Source organism: Brienomyrus brachyistius, chromosome 16, assembly GCF_023856365.1.
Source record: "Brienomyrus brachyistius isolate T26 chromosome 16, BBRACH_0.4, whole genome shotgun sequence".
NCBI classification, from domain to species: domain Eukaryota; kingdom Metazoa; phylum Chordata; class Actinopteri; order Osteoglossiformes; family Mormyridae; genus Brienomyrus; species Brienomyrus brachyistius.
The window spans coordinates 11,270,185-11,292,777 of NC_064548.1; the positions used below are offsets into that span (position 1 = coordinate 11,270,185).

The following is a 22,593-nucleotide window of genomic DNA, read 5'->3' on the forward strand; positions in this document are numbered from 1 at the left end:
AGATGAAGACAAACCAGCATATTACATAAAATACCTCTGACATTATCACATAGAATAGTATATGCAAAAAACTAATGAATACCTGTGGAAGGGATTGCCACGGATGCATGTGTTGCTAGTGTAGACTTTGGTGCAGGTACAGCCTGCGGTGCTGGTGCTGACTCAGGTGCAGGTACAGCCTGTGGTGCTGGTGTAGACTTTGGTGCAGGTACAGCCTGCGGTGCTGGAGTAGACTTTGGTGCAGGTACAGCCTGCGGTGCTGGTGCTGACTCAGGTGCAGGTACAGCCTGCGGTGCTGGTGTAGACTTTGGTGCAGGTACAGCCTGTGGTGCTGGTGTAGACTTTGGTGCAGGTACAGCCTGTGGTGCTGGTGTAGACTTTGGTGCAGGTACAGCCTGCGGTGCTGGTGTAGACTCTGGTGCAGGTACAGCCTGTGGTGCTGTTGTAGACTCTGGTGCAGGTACAGCCTGCGGTGCTGGTGTAGACTCTGGTGCAGGTACAGCCTGCGGTGCTGGTGTAGACTCTGGTGCAGGTACAGCCTGCGGTGCTGGTGTAGACTCTGGTGCAGGTACAGCCTGTGGTGCTGGTGTAGACTTTGGTGCAGGTACAGCCTGCGGTGCTGGAGTAGACTCTGGTGCAGGTACAGCCTGTGGTGCTGGAGTAGATTCTGGTGCAGGTACAGCCTGTGGTGCTGGTGTAGACTCTGGTGCAGGTACAGCCTGCGGTGCTGGAGTAGACTCTGGTGCAGGTACAGCCTGTTTTGCTGATGGAGGCTTTGGTTCAAGTTCAGTCTGTGTTGCTGGTGCAGGTTTTGGTTCAGTTTTAGCTGGAGCTACAGTTTTTGCTTGACCTTCAGGTGTCATAGCAGGTTTTTCCTCGGAGACTGCAGGTGTGAGCTCATCTTCATCAAAAAAACAACAAAAAAAAAAAAACAAAATTCACAAAACATTACAGGTTATATACTACTTCATTTTAACATGTCTAAAACATTGAAAGTCCGTCCATCCATTTTCCAAACAGCTTATCCTACTGGGTCGCAGGGGGTCCGGAGCCTATCCCAGAAGCAAAGGGCATGAGGCAGGGAACAACCGAGGATGGGGGGGCCAGCCCATCGCAGGGCACACTCACACACCATTCACTCACGCATGCACAACTACGGGCAATTTAGCAACTCCAATTAGCCTCAGCATGTTTTTGGACTGTGGGGGGAAACCGGAGTACCCGGAGGAAACCCCACGACGACATGGGGAGAACATGCAAACTCCACACGCATGTGACCCAGGCGGAGACTCAAACCTGGGTCGCAGAGGTGTGAGGCAACAGTGCTAACCACTGCACCACCATGTCGCCCCCAACATTACAAGTATTACATTGAAAAAGAATCAGAAAGATGAAAAGTTAAGTAACATAGATGTAGCTATGGAAAAGGAAGAGACACAATTAACAAAATCTAACCTTTAGGATGAGTAGTAGGAGCTGGTGTAGGGCAAAGAATAAATTTCTTGAGTTCTTCATGTTCTTTTAAAATAAATGTTTGAACATTAAATAATGTTCAGCAAATAAACGACAGCAGAGATGACAATCAAGATTCACTGGTGCAGAAAGTTAAAACACTATAAGTTTGGCCCAAATGGCCAACATTCATTCCAGTTTATGCATTCAAGAGAAGAGACATGAGAGCTGCCATACACACAAAAAATGAAATTATATAAAGTAAAATAAAAAAACAGTGATATTCCTATGGAGCCTCTCTCATAACATGACTCATAATTGATAAAAATTATATATATCATGGCCACATTTTAAAATATTGCGGGAACCAATTGGTAAAACGTGCCCACAATTTAACTAAAACGAGAAAACGAGTTGCTAAAACATGCCCACGATTTAACAAAAAGAAAAGAAGAAATTAGTTCGGTAAAGTGCCCTCGCTCTCGATATTCTACATAACTGCCTCTCACCAATAACAATTCCCTGCAATGCAAGATTTTGTGTTTCTAATTCATTCCAACCTAAGGTTGCCACATCCAATCAGGAGAAGGACAGGACTTCGCTCACGGGGGATGTCAAATCGGACAATTCGCATCCCATATTGATTCAAGGCAGGATAATCCCAGAAAATACGGATAGAGTGGCAAATCTATTCCAACCTTAAACTCAATTATCTGTCCATACCAGCAGGTGTAGATGTCTAGCGGCCTAAATGAAAGTCATTATAAGCTGTATATGCACTAAAACGTGCCCACATTTTTATATATTATACAACTAATTAATAAAAGGTCACAACGATTTAAGAAAAATTAGGGAATGAATTAGTAAAACGTGGCCACAATGTCATTAAAATGAGGGAACTAATCAATAAGACGTGGCCACAATTTAAGTAAAATATGGAAATGGATTAGTAAAACATGCCCATGATTTAATATATCATGGGAACGAATTAGTAAAATGTGGTCACAATATATATAACTTTTATCTTTATCTCTATGTCATGAGTGGGGCTTTGCATATCGCTTCCAAAGGAATTAAGTTAGCATAACTGGGACAGTTATCTCAGGTTCAGACTCCACTTCCAAAGCATGTACTTATAAATTTACAAAACCACAGCATAATTTAAGCATCTTTGCATAAGAACAGAACGTTACTATTGATAATAAATGTCAAAATTTAAAAAGGCTATTTAAACAAACTGTCATAAATATTTGCTTTGTCTTGCATTTATTATACTAAATGTTGCTTATATGTGGTTATAGATATAAGCCATGATTAGCCACAGTAGATAAATACCTCTCCTTGGCACTTCCTCAATCATTTCTATTGCAACCGTTGGAACTGTTTCCGTAATGGCTATCTTTGATGCTGCTTTTAAAAAGGGTGGGAGGGGGATTAAGGAAGAGGAATAAGTGTGCAGAACGTCATAAGTGTTATGTTGTGGAAGGTAATGGAGAAGTGAAATCATGACTGCCTCATTTGACAAAATGAATACTAGTGAAACATTAATGAAGCACAAGATGTTAATAAGATCACAGAACAGGGAATGTGTGTATTAATGTATTTCATGTATGTATATTTGCATTTAATAACTTTTCTATACCTTTTGCTGTTTCCTCAATAATTCTTTCTTCATAAACAGCCCAGCTTTCAAATTCTAATATAAGAATGATAGCGATTGTAAATGTAAATGTCAAGGAAAAGTATATAGTAAAACACAGCTTTGTTTAAAATGTCAAACTAAGAAAAACATCTGGATGATGTGAAATGCATACAATAATGAAATTAATGAAAAATACATATTGCTTGAGATTTTGTTTTCAAAATTTATCTTTAAAACTTCATACGTACAGTAACTGCCCACATTGCTTTAATATGTCCTTGCGAAAAAATAATGAAAAATAAGAAGAACTGAATATTACAATTGACGATAAATGTATTATCTTTACCTTGCATTTCGATTTTCTCTTTATAATGGTAGGACACAGTCTCATCTTTTGTTTCTATTTGGAAATAAGAATATATATATATATTCTATTGTAGATGTTGTTTTGGCTCCTTTGTCCACAAATACAGATATCATCAGATTAAAATATTAAAATTGTACATTTAAACTCCAGTTCTTACCACCAGGGGAGATATCTGATTGCATATCAGGCACTTGTATTGATGGATCAAGGACATCTACAGAATAAAAAGGTGATTAAAAAGTTTGTAAGGTAACGTTTGCAGTGAACTTGAAATTCTTATAGAATAAATAATACTCACCACAAGGAATCATTCCTATATCAAATTCTAAAAAAAGTGGATAAAATATAATATCACAGCGTGAACCAGAAAAAGAGTATAGTATAGTGGGAGTATAAAAGTATTTCATATACAAGGGCTAACTGTAATATTGAATGTGTTCCAAGATTCATGATTAAGGCAACGATAACTTTGAAGAACATTTGCTTGCAAATCTTTTTTTGAATTAAAAACTGTTAGGTATTGCAATAGTGTTAAGTTTTAGATAAATAAATCTTAGGTCTTTATCAATTTTAGAAAATGAAGAATTAATTAGTCATATTCTATGTCAGCTCATTCTTTTTTTAAAGTTTGCCATCAATTAACATGTTAATCAAGGGAATTAATCTTTAACTTTGGCAGGCCAAAAGCAAACCTGATGAATAGTGGGATTTCTAACCCCCTCTTTAGTGACACAGACCTTTGCTGGACAAGTAAAGTTCAGCTGTGCTTTTAGCTTCACCCTTTGGTTCCAAGCGTGCGATCACTGAATACACGCCTGAAAGATTTAGAAAAGTGTTATAAACTTTAATCGCAGGTCTTAGAGCTTGATAAATAAAATACTTTTCTAAAAATGGATTATACACACCTTCATCTTCTGAATTAACATTGCAGATGACCATAAAGTGCCGACGACCTTCAGTTCGAAAGCTATACTTTGGACTTTCTTTGAGTTCCCATGTATCTTTGTACCACGTAACAACTGCATTGTCAAAGGAGACTTCACATTCAAAGGTGGCAGAATGACGCTCATTCACCACAATGTTCTGGATACGCTTCGTGAAATGTATCTGGTCAGCTACACACACATACACGAAAAAACACATAAAACACATATCAGATTTTCATTATCATATGCATACATTTCTGAACCACAAAGTTTGTAATTGCATAAAATCCGAATTAGAATTCACTCTATTGGCCAGATACACCTTAATGTATTATGAATTAGTTTTTGCAGTATTGGTATGTGCATTCGCAGTAAAATCAGAACATAAATTAAGAAAAATAGAAAAAGTAGAGATAAAATTAATAGAATAAGATAGAAAAAGTATTGATAAGAGTAAATTCCTATATATACCGATATAATACACAATTGTTTTATTCACTGAGTATAGAGTCCAAGTATTTGAAGACAGTGTGTAGGCAGTGTGTAGGCAGTGTGTAGACTCGTTTCCGTGAAACAAAAAACAAAAGAGTGCAAAGTCCTTTTTGCTGTGGAAGAATCGCTGTAGTTCATCAATATTGTTGATACACATATAATGTGATCACACATTAGAAGCAAATATTCTGGGTAGTTGGTGATGGTAGTTCAAGTCTTCTGTGGCAAGCAAGGACACCAGGTCTTTTCCCTCTGTTCCTCGTCCATTATGTTACCTCAATAGCAGAATGGGCACTCATGGATAATAAACTTAAAAGTTCCATGAATATCAACATAAAAGTTGGGAGCACATCAGGTGGAGCCATGTGTCCAATATTCAAAATTTCCTTGTGTGTGTTTTTTACGTTTGTTTGCTTAGAGTAAACATAATTTACACAAATAATGGAATACGTCACACCAAACCACCATAGACACAAGATACCTCACTAAAGGTACAATTTATCTGTTCCTTATTGGATTTGAACCCCTGGCCATTGCATTGTTTACACAATACTCTGTTGAGCTACATGAGAGCAGTCTGTAGTACCAGATGAACAGCTCAAAACTAAAGCAATTGTGAACAATAAAATTCAAAAGGTTTCATTACTGAACCTTGACAAATAGTACTATTGACTGGATTTTAAAAGGGACCCAGTAAATCTGATTCACACAAGCAGATGTGCATATTCTTTGGAAGCAATATTTATTTGTAACCCGTAAAAAAAAGCATAAAAATATCATTACTTACCAGGTTTTGGATGCTCCACCACTCTGTCATCTTGGGTCAAAGAGAATGTAAGGAAATGTGAATTATGCTATTAGCACTACTCAAATATGAAAATGTACCTTAATAAGTTCAACAAAATAACAGAACCTACCCATAACTGTTAATTTGGCACTGGAGATGTGTGGGCCACACACAATACGATAATTTCCTTGGTCTCCAAACTGACAGTTCTTGATTTTCAGTTGATGACAGTCACCAATAGCACTGATTTCATATTTTTCATTGCTGTCAAGCTTCTGCGTTCCTTTATACCAAGACAAACTTATCTCAGGGTAATTGATTTTGATCTCACACTCAAACATTGCATCCTTATTTGTGAATGTTGTTTGATCTGCAATATCCATCAACAAAGTAATTGGCTGGGAAAAAAACAAGATAGAACATAATGTGAGCATGTTTCTTCACAGTGTAGGTAAAAAAGTCTATAAATCAACAAAAAATAAGGACATTTTATACTGCACTTTAGATTTTGTAAGACATGAGATACTGGAGGTTAAAACTAAAATATTTGTTTGAATGTATCCCTGTGCAAATACTTGGTGGAAGTATCATATGAAAGAGGCACATTGTGCTTCAATTACTGACATATTTTTGTGTAGGTGTCACACCTAGATTTGTTCATTTCTGTATGAAACTTTTCAAGCTTTATTTTGTGAAGTTTTCTATATTTTTTTCCATCCTCTTCAAAGGTCTTATAATAAATTGTATTTTCTTTTCTTGCTTTTTATTTTTTTCCTGGGCAGAAGGTTTTCATTTACTGTACAGCACTATATTTATTACGATACAGTGTACATTTCTGCAGAAATTGGTGTTTTGTGGCCACCAAATTTTAAGTGATTTTGTTTTCTAGCTGAAAATATAGATCAAAAATAAAATAACTTATTGGTAGACAAATTAGCGAAAAATTAACCCTAACCCTATACGTGTTCATACCTCAGTGTGTTCCATTCTCCTTTGCAAATCAGATACCAACTTGGCGAAGTCCTCGAATGATTCCCTTTCTCCACGTTCAAATTCCTACGTTAGAAAATAATAGGCATCGCAAAAAAATTCTAGAGCAAATGTAAATGTATTATTGTTCTGTGTATTATTATTGTATTATTGTTGATTGACTTTATTATTCTTTATGGAAGCCCACTTCTGCCAATGTGATCAAATATCCGACAAGTCATTATAATGAAACGTTCTTGAAATCATGACTCCATATCTTGAAATAAGAAATTGTCTTGAAATAACTTACTATCTCAAAATAATGACTTAAGATAACGCAACAGCATCTTCTTGCCTAAGGTCTAAGACAAAACAGTAATCCCATAATTCCCCATACCCCAGCACCCTTCTTCCACACTACTAATAGCTTTTTTTCATAGAATATATAATAAGATAACTATATCAATGTTAAAAAGCAGCCACAGGCAATTGCATTACAATAGGTGCATTTAAACAGCAAACATTCCAATAAACAAACGTACAGTATTATTTAGGGCATGGGGTACTCAATATTATAAAATCGACAATCATAGAGAGCACAGAATGTTGTTAATGTAGCAGACCTACATAAAAACAGGGAAAAAACGTATTGTGATGAGTTTTGTTATTTTAATGAAGGAGATCATCATTTAAAATGAAAGTTACTCTCCATATTAATAGCTATTATCGGCTTAATAGTAGCAGCAGCACAGACTGGGATGCCAACAATTAACAAGACACTCACAGCTACATGCTTACAATATGCTTACACGGCTACATGCTTACAATATGCTTACACGGCTACATGCTTACAATATGCTTACACGGCTACATGCTTACAATATCCTTACACGGCTACATGCTTACATGGTTACAATATTTACAATTCACATAAATAGATGAATATACATATTAATTTACACTACTTAAAGATACGCATAGTGCAACGCATAATTATGCTGCGTTCCAATTACCTGAGAGGTCAAAGCTCGTTGCTGGGCAAGACGTCACATGAGTTAACAGTAACAGTTCCAATACAGTAAGTCGGAAAGTCCTTTAGCAATACCAGGGACCTGGTTCAAAAAGCAAGATTACTTGCTTAGCTGGGTAACTTGTCAGATTTAGTTTGCACCAGTTTAAATGCATTTTATCTTTATTCACTTCCATTTAGGCCACACTACATTAAATTATTTAGCTAAGCTTTCTGAAACGGGTCCCTTAAACGGTTTAATTGTTAGCAGTTATTAGCAATTTCAGTTGATAACAACACATCACACGGTATATTGTGCATAAAAACACAACAGCAACATGTTCACAGATAGCTGTTGGACAATACTGTGTGTTTGACTAATTTAATGAGCCGCAGATAAAATGTAATTGTAACAGTGTAAAACTACAGCTTATCTTCTGTTGATAAATGGTGCAGGCATCTTATGAGTTGGAAATCTGACTTCTGGGGGTGTTCCAGTTGAAATTTCCAAGTAGGAACTTGGAATTTCTGAGTTATGAGTTCAAATGGAAGGCAGCATTAGTTCTGCTTACCAACCCTGCAGCACAATATAATGTCAGCCAGTCATGGAGAGTGTTGGGATCACCACTCATATGACATCATATTACTAAAATGATGTCTATTCTGTCACCTACATTTCAGGTTTGCAGTCACCTTTAACCTGGAGGCAGATACTTTATTCCATCTATACTGTTACATGTGTATAATGACATTTAAATTCTATTCCTCAAATACACAAGAACAAAGTGAAGCAGGAGACACTGGGAATCACCAGAAACTAGCCAGGCAGAGGGCAGAATTCTACTGCCGGAGATGGCCGTGAATTTATCCGACAGTCTCTTATGAATTGTAGGATTACATTAAGTGACCTTCAAAGGCAATAGAAACATTTAGTTAAGGTGTGAAGTGGACTGTTAGCACAGTTTTTATCAGGCTCCTAGTAGCAGGACTGAAGTCCCATAATGCAAGGAAGGAGAAACAGGGAAGAACAAGGCTGCAGTAAATTTAAATATTATTCACAGACGCACACCCATAAATTTTGCCGTGGTCTTTTCATTTCTTATGCGTCTGTATACATGTATATAACTCTTCAATATATAACTTGACCAACTTGACATCGAATGGGTCTGTCAAATTTTTATTCGACCAAAATCTTGGAACTCAACTCTTTTTGCTAAAATTTGTATGGATCGAGTCACATTCAACCCTACCTATTCAGACCTTAAACAGGTCTGTTGAGAAAAATCTAGCTGCAACTCGACCGAACATTCGGAACATGACAAAACAAAACAGACCTGCAAAAACTTGTATTGATAGAGAGGCGTCTCCCCGTCCAAACACTAACCCCTCCATCCCTCCTCCTCTCCACCTGCCACTTCCAGTTTGCCATCAGCTCACCTCAATACAGGTTAAGTGCTCATAAAATCATTCATTTCATGTTCATTGCTTTTGTATGTGTGATTTTTCATGTGTCTTCATTTTATATTGATTGGTAATGTTTTCTATCATTAATGAAATAGGTAGATTGCCTAATTAAACCTATCATTTGGGGGTCTGGAACAGATTAAGTTCATATACATTATTTCTTGTGGGGAAATTCAACTTGGACCTGGACCAAATCTCAACTCACAGGAATAAATTCACTTTGCGTTCCAAGGTGCCACTTAAGCTGCATGTTTTTGAACAGTGGAAGGAAACCTTAGGATCCGCCTAAAAAGCATGCACCCATAAACATGCAAACTCCACAGACGTATCATGGTGGTGTGCAGCCGGAGTGCTACCCAGTGCCACTGTGCTGCATTATATGAATTTTAATAGCGACATGGCAATTCACGCACATGCAGCGCACATGCAATTCACATCACAAGGATCACAATAGTCTGCTGAGTTCAAACCATCAAATAAAATGCACTGAAACGTTTTTACTCAGTCACAGAAAACCAAACATAGAAAGCTTTGCAATTTCAAAGTTGGTTCCTTTTCAACATTATCTAGTATAAAGGCGCTTTCACACTGCCAGAACTTTTTTCCCGGAACCAGGGACTTTTGTCGTATTCACACCACAGGAACTTGGCCCAAATGTAGTTTACCGGAAGCTGTTCGGGAACCCTATTTAAGACTAGGTACTTTTTTTTCGAAAAGGAACTATTGGGGACAACAAGAGTGAAGCGGAGAAAAGCAAACAAGAACTGGGGGGTATTCGACAAAGCAGGATTTCATAATTAGCCAGATAACATAACCCCTTAAGGACTGTCCGATAGGATTGTCGTAATGAAGTACCTCTCTTCCTATTTTTACATTTGGTTTAAGTTATCTAAAAAATTGGGAATTCCTGCTTTGTGGAATATTCCCCAATTACAGCAAGACATTCGTATTCTGCTCTGTGAAAATATTGGCTTCCTCCCATTTCCCCCATTAAGTACACACTTGCACAGTACCACACTTGGCGGTCGTGTTCTAGCGCTTAGCACAAGTATCTAAAAGTGTCCTGTCCTTCAAATAGGCTAAGTGCAGTGCGCTCAATATGCACTTTACCCACCCTTTGGCTATGTCCTAATTCAAGGACTGCCTCCTTTGAAGGACGCGGTCTACGAATGTGTGGCCTTTGTAGGCTGCATTCCTCAAAGGTCAAGCACAATGCAATGTGAAGTTGGACGCTCTAGCCTACGGACTATTTCTTATTTGAGTCACCAACTGTTTCTGCCCACACGACTGCATTTTCATCCACTTTCAATGTAAAGTTGAATGCGGACAGCTCTAGTTATGTTGAGATACAAAGTCATTATTTCAAGAAAGTTTCTCATTATAATGACTTATGGGATACTTTTTTCATCACATTGGCAGAAATAGGCTTCCATAATTCTCAATGAAAAGCCTTAATTTTCCCTAAATTTGCAAATATTTTGAATGAATTACCAGTTTTCCAGTTTCATATTCCTTCTCCTTTTTCAGATATTCAATAGCCTGAAGGAGACCACGGAAGTCCGTAATTCCATACATGCGGGCATATTTCTCATATTCTTTTGGATTCACATTTCTCAGTAGCTCAACAATGTCAATGTCTTGCTCCTCCTTCGGACTCTTTTGCTTGGATGGGGTTCTGTTAAAAAGGAAAGAGGCAATAGTGCAGTTCTGGTGTGATATATATTTTTTTAAAAGTGGAACTGTTATGGCATGGCATGGTACAGGTAGGAAAAAGGTGATGATCCACTGACCAAAAAAGGGGCGTCAAAAAGCCAACAAAAACTAACCACAAGAATCATGAAGTAACCAAACAAGGAAACAGGGTAACACAGGTAATAGGGTTATAAAAACAGGCAGAATCTCAAACACACAGCAACACAGAGTAACATCTAACAATGACCATCTACGGAAACGAACAAAGGCAGGCACTTAAATACAATGATAACGAGGACCAACAAAAGGCAGGTGTGAATCAAAAATAACCAATCAACGAGGGCACAGGGCAGCAAGATATATGTGAAGAAACTAACACTAATTAACGCAGAACTAACGAACTTAGAAGACCTGAAACTAAGGAAATGCAGGGAAATACGACGGTGGGAGAAAAATCCAGAAACAAGTAAAACAGAACATAACCAAGGAAGGGGCAGAGAACCATAAATAAGACAAATTAAAATACAGGTATAATCGGTATCAAAATAAGGATAAACCAAAGGGCTAATAAACACTAGGAAAAACAGAAAGCCAATAAACAAACAAAACAGGTGAGACTATCCTCAAACTCACAACTGCAGGGTCACAGCCTCTGTACTACACTCTCAGCACTTTGAGCTATATGACGGTCTTGGGAGTAGGGGAAACACACAAGGGTCTGGTACATAGACAGGAGGTAAAAAGATGGCCAGCAACACCTGCCGGCCAAGCAGGAAAGAGACATGAAGGGTAGGGACAGATGGGCACTGACCCTGACAGGAACAGTCTGATTTGTAAATAAACAAATTATCATTATAGCACACTTACTTCTTCAGTTTAGCTCTCAAGTCTCCTTCAAGCAGCGCAGCCTCTTTCTTTTCTTCAACTTTCAATTCTGTGCTACATTCAATTTCTCCATGCTTGTTGGATGCAACACATCTGTACTGCCCAGAGTCTGATTTGGTCAATGCTTGGATTTCCAGCTTGGCATCCTGTCCTTTTTGTTCAACAGTGATGCGACCACCATGACTGATCTGCCGCCACTTGCCTTTCATCCATTTAATGGTAGGAATTGGATCACCACCAACCTTGGCAAAGAATGTTGCGGTGTCCTCTAGAAATAAAGCAGTGAAAGTATACTTGAGTTCAGAATATTACTTACTTATGTAATTATAAGCAACATTTCTTTCAGACTACCAGAACACTACTGTATGAGTTCAAATACCAAAATACAAGTTCCCTACTTTCAGTAACGCTAAGGCTTTTTGGTTCATCAATGAAGAACAAGTTGTCAATTTTCTTGACTTGTTCCACAGCTGATGGGACTCCATCGACAGCTGCTGGAGCCACTTCCAGTTTTTATTTTTTATTTTTAAAAAGGGGGAAAAAACAATTGTTATTAATTTACAACAGTGCATGCAATAAGTACCATGCCCACCCATAAACATGTACTGGATAAATTAAAATATTTTTACAATTTTTGAAACATAGTACCTTGTACTGCCACTCTGGACTTGCAGAATTCACTTCCAGCATCATTGGTGGCCTTGCACAGATAATCACCAGCATCTGGTTTAGATGCAGAGCTTATTTCCAATGTAGCTGTGCCATCGACAAAAGTAATCCTAGTCTTAGCAGAAGATGTTATCTCTTTCCTGTCCTTCATCCATTGGATATTCATTGGTAGCGATCCCCGAACATGACAGCTCAGATGCAGCTTCTCACCCTCATTAACTGATAATGGTTTGAGGGTCTGATCAAACACAGGGGACATCTTACGTTCTATATTGGGAGAGAAGAGTGGTAACTCCTTAATATACATTTCTAGGAAAATCACTCTAAGAAAAACATTAGGAGATAAAAGAGGGTGAGAACAATTGACCAAAGAATTGAGTAAGAAATAAGGAAAAATTGCAAAATTAAATAAAACCAATCAGTGGAATTCCATTATATAGTACAAAACAAAACAACCCTACCTGTTATAGCAAGAGACACCTGATAGGAGGCTGTGCCAGCTTCATTGGAGGCTTGGCAAGTATAAGTGCCACGGTCAGAGAGCTGAGCTCTCTTAACACTCAGCAGAGCTATGTTATTCTTGAAGGAAATTTCATAACTGTCAGAGCTGTAGATTTCACTGCCGTCCTTGTACCAGTTAATGATTATGGGCAGGGACCCAGAAACACGCCCTTCCAACTTCACAAGGTTCCCCTCAGAGTCCTCGATACTTTCTGAAGGTGTCCTTTTGAATGATGGTGGAATTTTGCATTCTGGAATGAGAACAATTTAGTCTGATTGTAAACACATCAAATACGAAAATCAAGAAGAAAACCAACAAAAAAATTCAAGAACAAGATGATAAAATAATATTGAAGAGCTGAAATGTACTTTTAGAAGGACTTTCTTTCTATCAAAAAACATGTCATTATTGAAATGTACCTTTTACAGAAACTTGAGTGCTACAAGTATCCTTCCCAATATCATTACTAGCATGACAGTAGTACTGTCCAGAAACTGCTTTATCTGCCTTCAAAATTGTCAGATGTGGTGTATTATCCACGCACGAAATTTTATAATTTCCCGCTGAACGAATATCTTTATTATCCTTTGACCAAGTCACTTTAATCGGTAAAGATCCCGTCATGTGACATTCAAGGTCCACACTGTCTCCCACAGAAACTTCCACAGGCTGCAGCTTTTTATCAAAGACTGGAGGATATCTTGGCTCTAAAAGTTAATTGGAAGAGCAACCATGTGTAAATATGCATCAAAGAAGAGATCTGACTACTGAAGAGTTCCATTTCAAATTTAAACAAACCTTGCAGTGTGAGCTTTGCTCTACAAGATGCTGTTCCAACACTATTGGTAGCAACACAGGTATATTCACCAGAATGTTTCATTTCACCTCTGGATATTGTTAGAACAGCAGTATTATCATCAAAAGACATTGAGTATTCATCATTTTCCTTCAAAGGTTCGCCATCTTTAAGCCAAGAAACCTCCAAAGGAGAAGACCCTGCAATACGGCACTCAAATTTAGCAGGCTGGCCTTCAGTCTGCTGCAGACTCATTATTTTCTTGGGAAAAGAAGGTGGTGTTTTAACATCTGAAATAGAATTAAAATTGAACAAACAGAATTTATATTGGTCATGATTTGTAAAAATACATTGTAAAACTGTTAAAAGGAAATAAAGATTTTATTATGGAAGTTTCACCTTGTACTGATAAACGACAACTTGAGGATGCTGATCCAATGCTATTTTCTGCTTTACATGTATATTCATCAGCATCAGTTTTGGCAGCTTTACTTAATTTCAAAGAGGCAATGCCTCTAGTAAACTCTATTTTACAAGCAGCAGAGGATCGCAGTTTTCCATCTGCCTTAAACCAGGAAACCTTTATTTCAGGTGTGCCTCCAATATGACATTTCAAACAAACTGTATCTCCTGCAGTCACATCCATTGATTCCAACTTTTCAATAAAGTAAGGGGGTTCTGAAGCAAAAATGCACAACTGATGTTAACATAAATTCAATTGTTTCAGAAAAGTAGTTATTTTAATAAAAAAAGAAAAAGGAACCAACCTAATATAGAGACTTGGGCATGACATGAATCACTTCCCACTTCATTAAATACTTGACAGGAATATTTCCCACTGTCATCTTTGTCAGTGTTGAGACACTCCAATATGCAGGAGCTTTCTGTGGTTGTGATGTTATATTTATAAGAGGAAAAGATCTCGTTATCATCCTTAAACCATTTTACTTGTATTTCCGGGCTTCCAGCATATGCACACTCAAGCAACAACATTTTTCCTATTTCAACTGCAAGATCCTTTAGTTTCTTCACAAAATATGCAGGTTCTAAATTAAACAAGAAGAGAAGTAATTAGATCATTGTGAATGGAAATGTTGAACCTTCCGAAGACAAAATGAGACATTACAAACTTCACTTGAAAAAAGAATGATGTTTACCAACCTTTTACAAAAAGGTTAACAGAGCAATCATCCATGCCAGCATCATTGCTGACCTGACATGTGTAATCTCCAGCATGGGATTTGGCTATTTGAAACAGTTCAAGAGTGGCTGTTTCACCCCGTAAGGCAATTGCACAACCTTTACCAGATACAATTTCTGCACCTCTGAACCATTTCAGTTTTAGTGGTGCACTTCCTTTTACAGTGGCTGAAAAAATAACGTTTGTGCCAGGTAGAACTTCCATATTTTGTGGTTTTTCAATAAATGAGGGAGGTTCTAAAAAAAGAGAAAGCATTTTCATAATGTAGAAAATTTTATCTCTTCTGTGAAATTTCAACAGATGAAATATGTTGCATAAATGTAGAATACTGCAAAAAACATTACAATTAAATTTTTACTGACCTCTGACAAATAAAGAGGCACTGGTCTCACTGGTCCCAGCTGAATTTACAGCTCTACACAAATACATCCCAGAATCTGACAGCGTAAGATTGGGTAGGTTTAGCAGGCAGGTGCTGTCAGAGAATGTAACTTCATGGTTTGGTCCACTTATTATCTCTTTTCCATCATGAAACCAAGAAATGGTTAAAGGTTGTGATCCTGAGACTTTACAGTCCATCTGACCAGGTTTACCAAGTATCATTCGAGTATCATTCAATTTTCGTAAAAATGTGGGCGGAAATATTTTATCTGTTAAAAAAGATTTTAAGTAAAGATGAGGTCAAACGAATACTACAGTAAATGCAATAATGAAGAGCAAGACAATATGTGAAGAATGTTGACTGACCTAGAACAGTAAGATATGTTTTGCAAGTATCACTACCAACTTCATTTGAAACTTCAAATGTATATTCTCCAGTATCTTGATTTTCTGTTGACAGAATCTTCAGAGTGGAAATCATTTTTGAAAAGGTAATTTTGTATTTTTGTCCAGAGGATAACTCTGCACCATCCCTAAACCATTTTGGTTTCAGCTCTGGTGTTCCAGCTACTGTAAATTGCAATATAGCTGTGTCACACGCTGTGACACTGAATGACTCTAGTTTATCCAGAATTGAAGCCGGTTCTGTAAAGAGGGAAGAGCACGTTTATATTAGGAACATATCAAAACCCAATCTCAAAAGATTATCACAACTGCCCTAAGCATTTACCAACCTAGAACAGTCAATTTTGCGATTGACTCCACTGATCCAGCATCATTTTTAACCTGGCAAATGTATTTGCCAGAAGACAAAACATCAGTCTTAAAGATTCTCAAAGTAATCTGGTTGTCCTCAAAGGAAATCTTGTGGTTTTCACCATCTCTCAAAACATTATCTTTATCTCGCACCCAAGAGATAGTCATTGGTTGGGAACCTTTGACAGATGCAGCAAACATTGCTTCTTCACCACAAATGACTGAGAGATTAGACAATTTCTTCACAAACACGGGTGGTTCTACATAAAAGAGAAAAATAAATATTAGACACCTGACTATGAAAAAAAGCATGTTAAACTGAAAATGGACACCTTTTGTTTAACATACAGGATTACTAACCTCTAAGCTTAACTATGCCAGTACATGTTGCACTCCCAACATTGTTTGATGCTTTACACTGATATTCACCAACATCAAAAGCATCCAGATTCAGAATATGAAGAGTAACAGAGCAACCCTCATTTACAAACTTGTACTTTCTACTGTCCTTAAGGGTTTTTTTGTCTTTATACCATGTTATCTCAAAGGGTGCTGTGCCAAGAAGTTCACATTCTAGACTGACATTTCTGCCCTTCACACCATCCACAGGCTGGGGTTCTTTGAGGAAAGATGGTGGTTCTAAAACAAAAAAGATTATATTATTAAATAAGCACTAGACACTGAACAAAAGTTAGCATAAGTTACAGAGTAAATAAAAACAAGAATACATAAAGTTATTTAGAAAAAAAGACAGCACTTTATATTAATTGCTCCTTCATAATGCATTCAAAGAGCATGCATAAACAGCATGTAAGTATGGCTTTAATATACACTAATAAACATTATATTATAATAATAACAAACATACTTGGTTGTTATATATAAAATTGAAATTTGATGGAATTGTATCAACTATATTATGAAAAATAAGTATATTTCAATGATTTGTATCCATTAATATTTTTCAAAGCGATAAATGCTAATTATTGTGCATCTCATAAAATAATATAAAATTCTTTCTAAGGCCTTGTCCACACGTACACGGGTATTTTAAAACACGTTCGATGCATTTTGGCCTTTTGTCCACATGCAAACGGTACTTGGTCTGTAACTGAAAAAGGAGTTTTTGTAAAACCCAGTCCAGAGTGAAGAGTTTCAGAAACTCCATTTTCAGTGTCAACATGTAGACAGGGAAAACAGAGTTTTTGGCTTGTAGCGTCAGATTGTGTGCCCTTGTCCACTTTACTTGACGTTAGATTGTTCACCGTTCGCTGTTTACATTAGCTGTTTTTAGCCTAGGAGAATTGGTAATAAGGCATCTGACTTAACGGTAAAGCCATGTTGGCCAAAGTTATGTCTCCCCCTTTTGTTTTGGGCATGTGCTTTTATGTGGAGGGAGATTTTTTGTTAATAACAGAGGAGAAAAACACAGTTTTTTTAAATACCCATGTACATGTGGACCACGCCTAAGGGATAATCTAGATTACATAGATAATTAGATTTATATACCTTTAATGGTGAGTGTAGTGCTACAACTGATACTCCCAGCATCATTCTGAACCTCACATGTGTAGACTCCACTGTCCTCAAGTTTTGTGGTGGGAATCTCAAGAACTGCCAATGAGTCTACAAATGACATGTTGCAGTTTCCACCTGCAGCAATAATATTTTCATTCTTGTACCAGAATATGCGAAGTAAGGGAGAGCCAGTTACTTTGCATTCAAGAATCACTGGTTCATCTTGCTTCACAATCTTTGTTGGTGGAAGTTTCAGCACAAATTTGGGAGGTTCTGCAAAGCCAAAACATTGATTTTAGAAAGATAAATATTGTGAAAAATATGAACTGCAACAAGAGTCTGATAATAAGAGTCAATATATGAGAAGAAATGCATGTGACTGCTTTCTGATGAAATGTTTAGTGCTGCTAAAAAAGAGCCAAATAAGCAGTCAACCAAAAAGACACATATGGAAAAGAATTGGTAATGTTTATATGAAGATGCCTGAGCGAAAAAAGAGAAGAGCCCAACCTTTCACTGTTAGTTCGACCGTACATCTTTCTGTACCAGCATCATTGCTAACTTGACAAACATAAATTCCACTTTGAAAGACTTGAACAGCAAAAAGATCCAAGAAGCAGGACAAGCCTTCCAGTCCAGTAAAACATGAAGGTCCAGTTATCAATTCGGTTTCTTCTTTGAACCACTTTACTATAAATGGAGGCGTTCCTTTCAGAGTACTTTTAAAACGCACAGAAGAGTTAGGAAGCACAGCTTGGGACTCTGGTTTCAACATGAAGCTTGGTGGCTCTAAAATTCATTGGAAAAGGAAAACAGCATACTAAGATGGTGACCACAGAATTTCAAACGAAAAAGAAGAATTTTGATGATTATTATTTTTCTCTGACCTTTCACCATCAGCAAACCCTGGCATTCACAGAAGCCTGCTTTGTTTGTTAATTTACAAATATATTCTCCACCATCAGCCTTCTCTAGCTGATCTATCTCCAGAGAAACAGTGTTTTCTTCTTGAGCAAGCTTGTATCTTGTTTTACCAGTAATGATAATACCATCTTTTTGCCATTCCACAGATATTGGAAGTGAACCAGAAAATCGGCAAAGAATTTTCACATAAGATCCCAAAACCTCTTGCATTTCCCTTAAGGGCTTCAGGAATGATGGAGCAATAAGTTGTTCTGATTAAAAAAAAACAAAAACAACAATAAGACTTTTCAACTTCAACTACATAATCATCCCCATCTATAAAAATGTGCACCAACCTAATACAACCAAAGTAACTTTGCAACTAGAAACTCCAAAATCATTGGTCACTTCAAATGTATAATCGCCTCCATCTTCAATCCGTGCCGATTGTATCTTAAGACAACTGACATTATTCACAAAGCTGAGCTTTTGATATCTGCTGGATGTAATCTCTTTGTTGTCTTTCAGCCACTTGACTTTCAGTTCAGGTGTGCCAGATACTTTACAGTCCAAACTGACTGGATCGCCAGCCGTCACATTTACTGTCTCTGGCTTTTCTGTAATCTGCGGTGGTTCTAAAACACAGTAAAATAAAAGGTAAAGAATTTGAAGACTTCTAAAGATGCTTAAAACTCTTCAAAGAAAATAAAAACACAAACCTTGCACTACTAGAGTTGCGAAACTCTTCTCTTGTCCCGCTTCATTTGATACCTGACAGGTGTACCTTCCACCATAACTAGTCTCTGAGACTGCAATTCTTAGAGAGGCTACATTGCCCTCAAACTTCCTTTCAATATTAGCATCCTCTATAATCCATTCCTCATCTTTTTGCCACTGGACGGTCAGTGGAGGTGATCCCACGACAACACAGTGAAATTCAGCTATTTTTCCCAGGACAATGGCAATATTTTCAATCTTCTCCACAAATGATGGTGGCTCTGACATTTCGTAATGAAAAAACAAAGTTAAATATTTTTAACAATGACAAAGAACCCATTATTTTCTATGATACCATTACTAACCTTTCATAGTCAGCACAGTGGCGCAGGAACATCTTCCAACTTCATTTGCCACAGTGCACTGATATTCACCAACATCTAATGCTTCACATTTGAATATTTCCAAGATCACAAAATCATTATTCTGTGAAACTATATGTCTTTTGTTAGAAATGATTTCTTTAGCATCCTTTTTCCAAGTCACCTCAAATGGAGGTGTGCCTGTTACTTGGCATGTAAGAGACACATCATAGCCAATTACAAATTCAAGAGGTGTTAATTCCTTTATGAAAGCTGGGGGCTCTGTAATAAAATTATAATAATAATTAAAACCATTATTGATATTATAAATGATAAGTATATTATTGATAATGTAAAAGGGTACTAGATACAGTATACTGCATGTTAACAGTAAATATGTTCTAACTACTGCAGAAATCTAAACTATATGTACTGACCTTTCACTTTCAACTCCATACTGCAACTCTCACTGCCAGCTTCATTACGTGCCTCACAGAAATACACTCCACTGTCTTTTATATCTGCATTGAACATCTCCAGGATAGCTAAGGAGTTATCGAAGGACATCTGAAACTTCTCACTGGGACTAATCTCATTTCCATCTCTAAACCAGGTGATATATATTTCAGGAGTGCCAACTACTTGGCAGTCAAATTTTTTAGTTTCTCCTAGTTTAATCACAGCGGTGCTCTCAGGCTTTCGGATAAATTTTGGAGGCTCTGAAAGCAACACACAAGTATTTCAATAAGTGTACAAGGCATTTAAAATATACAAATGACAATATGATAAAGTAAAAATGAACCTTTTACGAAGAGTGATGCTTTACAAACTTCAGAGCCAATATCATTACTGATTTCACAAATGTATTCTCCGGAGTCTGATGTCTTTGCAAAAAAGAGTTCCAGTAAACTTGAGCAATTATCCTTCTGAACAGAACAATGTGAGCTGGATAAAATTTCCTTATTGTCTTTAAACCACTTGATGGTCAATGGGGTAGTGCCACTAAAAAATACACTGAACTGCACTCTTGTTCCAGGCAAGACATCCATTGACTCAGGCTTTTTGATAATACTTGGAGGTTCTAATAGTGAGCAAAACCAAAACAGAATATTTAACAAATAATCATTCAGCATACATGCTGTGAACAAAATCTGTTATCATCTGTTATTACTGCAAATACATTAAATACTTTGCTACACACCTTTGACAAGCAATGCACCAGAGCACTGGTCACTCCCAGCTTGGTTTTTGGCAATGCAGGTGTAACTGCCAGTATCAGAACTATCAAGACGGCTGATCTCCAAAAATGCTGTGTTTTCAAAGAATGTGCATTTGTGCTTGTCATCAGTCTCAATTTCTCTATTATCTTTGTACCAGGACACAGTTATTGGAAGGGAACCAGAAACAAGGCATTCCAGATGGGCGAATGACCCCTTAATGCTGTCTACTGCTTTCAGCTTTCTTGTAAAAGATGGTTTGATTATGTGATCTGCACAAAATAAAGGAAGATGCTTTTAGGAAATATCTCTTAGCTATGGCTTTGTAATATATATATATATATATATATATATATAAGAAACTGTACAAATTTTCCAATAAACTGACCCAAAACTGTAATCACAGCTTCACAAGTGCTGCTACCAACATCATTGGAGATCTCAAAGATGTATTCTCCACCATCACTCTTGTCAGCAGAGAGAATCTTTAAAGTAGAGTGTTTGTCTGTGTTGTGAACCTTGTATTTTTGCCCTGATTTCAACTCCCTCCCATCCTTTAACCACCGGCCTTTAAGGGTTTTAGTTCCTGAAAAGCTGCACTCCAGTGTGGCTGGATCCCCAGCTGTAACACTGACTGACTTGGCCTTTTCGATAATATTAGCTGGTTCTAGAGGCAAAATGCAATATTTTAAGAACCAACACAAAGGCAATTTATACTCATACAAGCTCAAAATAATTAAGTAAATAATACTCGCAACAAACCTTTAACAACCAATGAGGCAGAACATTTCTGACTTCCAGCTTCATTCTTTGCCAGACATATGTATTTTCCATCATGTTTTAGCTGCATATTTGTAATATGCAGCTTTCCAGTTTGATCCTCAAACGAAATTTTTACATTTTCATCCTCTTTCACCTCACGATCATCTTTTATCCACGAAACAGTGATTGGTAAAGATCCTTTCACAACACACTGCATAGTCATTTCATGGCCTACAACTGAACTCACGTTCTCTATCTTCTGAATAAAAGATGGAGGTTCTAGTACAAGAAAAATAAAACCATGATATAGATATATGTCCAATATGATCAAAAGAAACATATTTCCCAAAGATGTAAAATCTAAACATCATATACTAACCTTTCAGACTCACTTGACAATCACAGGAAGTCCTCCCTACTTCATTCGTAACAATGCACTGATATATTCCAGCATCTCCAACTTCACATTTTAAAATATGCAGACTAACAGTATCATCATGTAAGCTGATCTTATGTGTTTTGTCATTTCTCACAATTTTACTCTCTCTATACCACACAAACTCAAATGGAGATGACCCTGAAATTATTCCTTCCAATATGACATCAGATCCTTTTACAATTTCCTTTGATTCAATAGCCTTCACAAAAGCAGGTGGTTCTAAAGCAAAAAAGACAAAATATTCATAATGATTCCTTTGAATATCAGTGAAGTGTAAAAACTACTAAAATGATCCTCAGGGATTTTTTACAGACCTTTGATTGTAATTACACTGTTGCATCGGTCACTACCAGCTTCACTTGATGCTTCACAAACGTAATCCCCACTATCATCAATAGAGCAGTTAGCAATCTGCAGAGTAGCTACTGAGTTACTGAAGGCCATTTGATATTTGTCATCAGAACTAATTTCAACCTCATTCTTGAACCACTTGATACTGATGGTAGGGCTACCGATTACTTTGCATTCGAGGAGCACTGCACTTCCACATGTTACCAGTTTAGCACTCTCAGGTGTCATTACAAACTTTGGTGGTTCTAAAAAAATAATAAAAAATTATAGTTATAAAAAGCCAAAACATTTTGCAATAAACAACAAACATATGAAATAAAACGCAAGAGCAACA

At 37.2% G+C, this 22,593-nt stretch overlaps 1 protein-coding gene across 1 annotated transcript in view; it reads right to left on the bottom strand.

Moving 5' to 3' along the window:
• The window catches only part of ttn.2 (titin, tandem duplicate 2), a 176,931-nt gene that overhangs the window by 111,135 nt on the left and 43,203 nt on the right, over positions 1 to 22,593 (bottom strand). The window contains exons 49-84 of the mRNA XM_048979907.1: positions 22,223 to 22,504; positions 21,849 to 22,127; positions 21,470 to 21,748; positions 21,096 to 21,374; positions 20,692 to 20,979; positions 20,293 to 20,571; positions 19,928 to 20,209; positions 19,494 to 19,574; positions 18,396 to 18,560; positions 18,019 to 18,297; positions 17,500 to 17,781; positions 16,351 to 16,629; positions 15,969 to 16,250; positions 15,601 to 15,879; positions 15,216 to 15,503; positions 14,814 to 15,089; positions 14,453 to 14,698; positions 14,052 to 14,330; positions 13,655 to 13,942; positions 13,276 to 13,563; positions 12,816 to 13,106; positions 12,334 to 12,621; positions 12,084 to 12,188; positions 11,668 to 11,953; positions 10,600 to 10,783; positions 6,639 to 6,722; positions 5,797 to 6,064; positions 5,667 to 5,696; positions 4,367 to 4,576; positions 4,199 to 4,276; positions 3,760 to 3,786; positions 3,619 to 3,675; positions 3,441 to 3,494; positions 3,095 to 3,148; positions 1,456 to 1,518; positions 83 to 901 (exon numbers count right to left, since the gene is read on the bottom strand). Coding sequence (XP_048835864.1) covers positions 83 to 901; positions 1,456 to 1,518; positions 3,095 to 3,148; positions 3,441 to 3,494; positions 3,619 to 3,675; positions 3,760 to 3,786; positions 4,199 to 4,276; positions 4,367 to 4,576; positions 5,667 to 5,696; positions 5,797 to 6,064; positions 6,639 to 6,722; positions 10,600 to 10,783; positions 11,668 to 11,953; positions 12,084 to 12,188; positions 12,334 to 12,621; positions 12,816 to 13,106; positions 13,276 to 13,563; positions 13,655 to 13,942; positions 14,052 to 14,330; positions 14,453 to 14,698; positions 14,814 to 15,089; positions 15,216 to 15,503; positions 15,601 to 15,879; positions 15,969 to 16,250; positions 16,351 to 16,629; positions 17,500 to 17,781; positions 18,019 to 18,297; positions 18,396 to 18,560; positions 19,494 to 19,574; positions 19,928 to 20,209; positions 20,293 to 20,571; positions 20,692 to 20,979; positions 21,096 to 21,374; positions 21,470 to 21,748; positions 21,849 to 22,127; positions 22,223 to 22,504 — 8,178 coding nt within the window. The remainder of the gene's footprint in view (positions 1 to 82; positions 902 to 1,455; positions 1,519 to 3,094; positions 3,149 to 3,440; positions 3,495 to 3,618; positions 3,676 to 3,759; positions 3,787 to 4,198; positions 4,277 to 4,366; positions 4,577 to 5,666; positions 5,697 to 5,796; positions 6,065 to 6,638; positions 6,723 to 10,599; positions 10,784 to 11,667; positions 11,954 to 12,083; positions 12,189 to 12,333; positions 12,622 to 12,815; positions 13,107 to 13,275; positions 13,564 to 13,654; positions 13,943 to 14,051; positions 14,331 to 14,452; positions 14,699 to 14,813; positions 15,090 to 15,215; positions 15,504 to 15,600; positions 15,880 to 15,968; positions 16,251 to 16,350; positions 16,630 to 17,499; positions 17,782 to 18,018; positions 18,298 to 18,395; positions 18,561 to 19,493; positions 19,575 to 19,927; positions 20,210 to 20,292; positions 20,572 to 20,691; positions 20,980 to 21,095; positions 21,375 to 21,469; positions 21,749 to 21,848; positions 22,128 to 22,222; positions 22,505 to 22,593) is intronic.